General features: G+C 33.3%; 1 protein-coding gene across 1 annotated transcript; it reads right to left on the minus strand.

Annotated features, from left to right (window-relative positions):
* Positions 442-4159, minus strand: LOC109328491 (enolase 1, chloroplastic-like). Its single transcript, XM_019561976.1, has 7 exons — positions 3548-4159; positions 2575-2882; positions 2099-2253; positions 1695-2012; positions 1132-1278; positions 969-1019; positions 442-763 (listed from the first exon to the last, which is right to left on the minus strand). The coding sequence occupies exons 1-7, from the start codon at positions 3958-3960 to the stop codon at positions 698-700; spliced, it is 1458 nt and encodes a 485-aa protein (XP_019417521.1). The 5' UTR covers positions 3961-4159; the 3' UTR covers positions 442-697.

Here is a 5954-nt window from a genome sequence, read left to right on the forward strand (position 1 = left end):
GATATGGATTTATATCTATTATTATTATTATTATTATTATTATATATATATATATATATATATATATATATAATAATAATAATAATAATAATAATAGATATAAATCCATATCCAAACTCAATTTACTAGAAATATAATACCAATCCAATGTGAAAGCATAATTATGCTAAAAACATAATTTAAAATCTAATTTAAAATCATATATATATATATATATATTAAGCATGAATGTCTTAGCATATATCTTACGAGTCTTATGTTTATGATATTTAATTCCCCTTGAGATCTTAAGTAAAATCTCAATTTTGACTACCATGGGTTTATCCCTCCTATTTGGCCATAACAGGCTGGCCAGGTTTATAAACTAAATGTAGAGAACTACATCAGACTACAAACAACCTCTACCCTGATCTTTTTTTAGAAACTAGACACCCAGCATTGTCACTGCGTAATGTCACATTAACTACTCACATTGCAATAGTTGCCTTCAAGCATAAGTTACTTATTCCATTAGCAATTATTTCAGTTCAAAATAAACACACATTTGAAGGCTAACACCATCAACTATATCTTCTGAAAATACCCAGAAGGTGGGCAGCTATATCAAAGCTCTGAATTTCCCTTGGTTTTCTTAATCAGATCAATTCTAATGCAGAAAATTTTCAAGACTATATTTTGAGATGAATGCTCATCCACTCTAAGGTGATCTGAAAGCTTCCCCAGCATAGCGAACATTTCCAAGTTCCTCTTCGATGCGAAGAAGCTGAAAAGTAAAATACATTCATGAAGGGAAATGTGTATATTAGATCAGTCCATTTTAATGCTAATCATTCACATGGTAGTCAGCAACTGAATATGATAAGAATATGAATTCAAACACTATTTTCAAGGATAATGCTATTCAGTTTTTTAATTTATTTTTTATTGTGCATAATAAAAAGGACAAGTTAAGACATGATTCCAGTTACCTGATTATACTTTGCCAATCGTTCACTTCGGCAAGGAGCGCCAGTCTTAATCTGTAAGACGGAACTTGAATTATGAACATGGAGGTTATAAAATAACGGCATGACACAATTTACAGCTCTAGAAATATTAAACTCAACAAATAAATGATTAAGGATATAGAACCTGTCCACTGGCTAAGCCAACAGAGAGATCGGCTATGAAGTTATCCTCAGTCTCGCCACTGCGATGACTAACCATTACACCCCAACCTGCAGCCTTTGAGTCAAGTGCAGCCTGAATAGATTCAGTGACTGTGCCAATCTGGTTAACCTGCAATCAAAAGATAGCAGACAAAACAATTGAAGCATTAATCAGCATATCTCCCCAGCAAACTGCCACATACAGTTTGTATTTGATTAGATGGCAGATGCAAAAGTATTAAAGCAAGCTGTAAACAGGACGCAGTGGGCAAATTAAACTAAAAATATTCAGTGACATTATGTGTGTGATTAGTTCAGATATTTTTTAGGAAAAACAGATAAAAATGATACTCTGTAGAGGCTCAAAGTTGTTTGGCAACTGTATTATCTACAGCTATTTTTTAGTGAAAAACATAGAATAATTTTTAAGCTTGATTTTTGGACATTAATATCATTTGTTGATCTGATAATCAGATTATTTTCTAATTTGAACCAAACACACATTATATTAGCATAACGAGAGAAAAATATTCCAAGAATACCCACCTTTAGAAGCAAAGCATTGCAAGCCTTCTTATGAATGGCATCAGCTATTCTATTTGGGTTTGTGACTAACAAATCATCTCCTACAAGTTGAATATCAACTGAAGAGAGTAGTGAAGACCATGAACTCCAATCATCTTGATCAAACGGATCCTCAATTGACACAATGGGAAATTCTTTCACAAAGTCTTTATAAAGTTCACCAAGACTCTGAGCAGAGCGAATGTGAGTTCCATCATTTGGCTGTTTCTTGAAGTTCAAATCATACTTCCCATCTTTAGTGTAAAACTCTGAAGCTGCAACATCCATTCCTATTTTAATCTGCACCGTTGTATTTTTTCTTCATGATCAATACAGGTGGATATCCAAATTATGCAACAGCATGAAACAATGAAAGTACTGCCTACCTTGCCAGTATAGCCAGCTTTATCAATGGCTTCAATTAGTAAAACCAGTCCCTCCCTGTTATCTTGAACATTGGGAGCAAATCCCCCTTCATCTCCAACATTACATGCATCTTGCCCATATTTTGCCTTGATTATGCCCTTTAATACATGATAAACTATTCCACAAGAAATAACCAAGTTAAGTGTTTGTCAGCATAAATAGATAATCGGTTAATATTGATTTGGAAAAAAAAATGAAACATGCAATATATTAGGCAGTCAGCAAAATTTGAGTTTAGATGAGTCATCAAATCAGAGGTCAAACATATAGGAAGAACCTAGTTTCAAAGTGGAAATTAGTATCACAATTTCTATCAACAAAGTGAATATGAAAATGAGAAAATGCACATAAGAGATGCATGGTTGCAATCACAGTTCATATATTCACAGTCATTACTTCCTCAGTGGTTACAGTCATAAAGCATTAGGCTTCTAACCTTCACTGCCCATGCGAAGTGCCTCAGAAAATGAAGTTGCTCCAACTGGGAGTATCATAAATTCTTGCATAGCCAGATTATTTCCTGCATGGCTGCCCCCATTTATAACATTAAAAGCTGGAACTGGCATAACAAGTTCTTTTGTTCCTGAAATCTCTTGGATGTGCTTGTACAATGGCACTCCCTTTGCTCCTGCGCCAGCTCTACACACACTCAATGAAACTCCCAATATTGCATTAGCCCCTAGTTTTGACTTGTTAGGAGTTCCATCTATTTCCAGCATGATGGCATCTACTTCAGCTTGATTCCTTGTTAAAACACAGCCTTAAATGTCAGCTTGTAAAGTACAAAATGTAAAAAACAGAACACCAAATATGTAAATATAAAAGCAGTCATCTTTCATTTTTCCATTTCAAAAAGAATATGTAAGAAGAAAAATGATAGAAAAAGAACAGGAAAAATATCAACTGGTGTGCAATTCACAATGTATAGCAGAATTATATTAGCTAACAAACTTTACATCAAATTTCACAATCAACTCGATTCTATAAAGGACACTGCTATGGTGTTTCAACATACAGCTGCAGCTGTTCACAGGTTTCCAATTTATACCTCATTGTTTCAAAATGTGGACCACAATGCGGCCACAATAATGCACACCACAACTGCATCACACCATAATTGCAGTGTGACACCGAATCATAATGATGTAACCACAAAGCAACCGCATCGGACCACATTTGCACCACGTTAAATTCAAAGATATTTATTTAATCCCTAACAGCAATTTAAAACACACTGGCAAATTCAAGAAACATTTGGACCACATCAAATTCAAAAAAATTCAAACCGCAATATAAAACACTGATATTATTTCCCCTTTTTCCTGTTTTTTCCAAAAAATAACTAGTATGGTTCACATCACAACAATCAACTATACCAAAGAAATTTCAGAATCCAAAAGATTATTTACCTAACGTCAACACCAACAAGCTTAGGAGCCAAAAACTCATTGATATTCCTAACGGCGTTAAGAACGCCTTTCCCTCCATACACACTCTTATCTCCATCTCTAAGCTCCAAAGCCTCGTAAATCCCGGTGGAGGCCCCACTCGGTACAGCAGATCGGTAAACCCTGTCAGTCACCAGATCCACTTCCACCGTTGGATTCCCTCTGCTGTCTATGATTTGCCTCGCCTTCACCGACTTCACCGCACTCTCCCCAGACACCTTCACCGCCCCCGGAGCGGCGATGGCTGAGCCGCGCACGGTGAGGGGGCGACTAGGTTTATGGAAAGGAAGGGATTGAGGGCGAGAAGTGGTGATGAAGGAAGAAGGGGTTCGGAGAATGGGTTTGGTGGGTTGAGGTGTGAAACTCAAAGCCATTGTTAATTTTTTTATTTTTAATTTTTATTGTTTTTCAGTTTATAAGATAGTGACAAATGGAACGATGTGAAGTGTGGGAGTGTTTATATGAAGGTTTTGGAAGTGGGGGCTTTGTGGGAAACTCCTCAAAGAGGCGATGAAACTTAAAACTCAGAAATGGGACTATGGGAGTAAGGGATTGGGAGGGCCTAGTAAACAACGCCGCCTTTTGTAGGTTGTTGGGGACGCCATGGACTTGCGTGGTAGGTGGGTGTATGATTTGCATGCCTTTGCTATTGTGTGTAGTTGCGAAATTACTATTTGAGTGGGAAATAAATATTTAAAAAATATATAAGAGTTCACTTCCATCCCTTTTACTTTTCCAAAAAACCAAATTAGTACTACACATCATAAATATGACTCTATAGTTTCTATCCTAAGCCATAAAAAAGTTGTTTTAGCCTACAAAATAGATTATATCCACCAAATTGGTACGGACAAAAATAAATCTTTTTTCACAAAATAAAATAGTGTTTTAGAATATGTAATACCTAATAAAACATGGTTTTCCGACTCCTCCCATTACATTCTACTTTCTCTCCTTCTACTTTTTTATTTTGAGTGTAATATATACATATTGTTAATGTAAAGATTTATATACATTTAGTATATCATCAATTATTTTAATTAGTCATTGATGATTAGGCATGAACAATGAATAATGATAATGGTCTATAAAAATTATATTACATTTTTTCTTTCTTCTCGTTTTTACCACTTTTTCATTCTTTCTCTTCAATTCTCCATTCTCATCATCTATTATTTAATCTCATTAACCTTTTATCTTATTTCACTTCTCTTTCTCCATCACAAATTCACTAATCTCAATCAACAATCAAGGAAATAGAATACGTAAAATGTGTCTGCAATGCCTAATGGCAGTTATGGAACAAATTTGAGATTCTAGAGTATGTGTGGTCCGTTTCAAACTAATGTTTTTAATAATGCATTTATTTACCATAACATTATTTATAAATCACATAAAAATTAAGAAATTATTTTAATTTTGGGTTTTTGGGTCATTTTAATTTTTAGAAGCTCATATTTAAAAATTAGAATTTCATCTATTTTGTTGAGAAATGTTCTACTAAATAATTATAAATAACCATGTCATTTTTCTAGTAATTTATACTTCTAAATATTCGCGCCCCGATTTTTGGTCATACGACTTTTTTAAAGTCGACACTATATTTTATGCTAAAAAATGTAGAAAAATATTTTAGCCCAATCACATTGGGCTTTGAATTTTTTATATCCAGATTTAAAAGTCGGTTATGGAGTCGGGAAGATATTAACGTCTTATCCGTCCGCTTTAAGCAGTACCCCTCACTAAGTTATATGACATATATTATACTTTTAAATTTATTTGATTATTTAATTAATTATTAAATGTACTAAAATTTATTTATTTATTATTGTGTCTGAACTTTTCCTACATATCCTTATTGTGGATAGAGAATAAATGTTACATAGTTCTTAGTTCGAGTGTGATTGATGGTTGAATGTTTTAATTAAGGAAATAAGCATCATAGTGTGACTGTCCGAATGATGAGTTGAGAAAAAGAAGCTCCTAGAGACGATATTTCCTTTATCCTTGATGTGGTTGGCAAATATTATTTTTTTAAGTGAAATATTAATTTGGATATTTATTTATGAAAAGCAATTGTTAATTATTAATTTAATTAAAAAAGGTTTTTTTTTATCGAGTTTAGGAATTAATCGAGTGACAAGAAACAGTGTAACACGACCCATTTGAAGATAAATTAAGGACGAGAAGTGTTTCTGTGATCCTCTTCCATCTTTGGTTAATCCCCAAAAAATTATTTCATTATAGTAAGTGTTTTCATATAAAATAACTAATTTTTATTGTTTACCTTTTTAGTAATGTAATTATGATAATTTTTAATGAGAAATAATTTTACTTTATTCAATTTGAAAATTTGTTAATTGATTGC

The sequence above is a fragment of the Lupinus angustifolius genome, chromosome LG15 (assembly GCF_001865875.1).
Source record: "Lupinus angustifolius cultivar Tanjil chromosome LG15, LupAngTanjil_v1.0, whole genome shotgun sequence".
NCBI lineage: Eukaryota > Viridiplantae > Streptophyta > Magnoliopsida > Fabales > Fabaceae > Lupinus > Lupinus angustifolius.

What these genes read in the sequence shown, in the direction of transcription:
- LOC109328491 (XM_019561976.1), bottom strand. Translation starts at nt 3,960, where the DNA reads ATGGCTTTGAGTTTCACACCTCAACCCACCAAACCCATTCTCCGAACC. An exon ending in GCAATGCTTTGCTTCTAAAG is followed by an intron (nt 1,279 to 1,694) that starts GTGGGTATTCTT and finishes TTTTGATTGCAG; the next exon opens with GTTAACCAGATTGGCACAGT. An exon ending in GATTGGCAAAGTATAATCAG is followed by an intron (nt 764 to 968) that starts GTAACTGGAATC and finishes TTTACTTTTCAG; the next exon opens with CTTCTTCGCATCGAAGAGGA.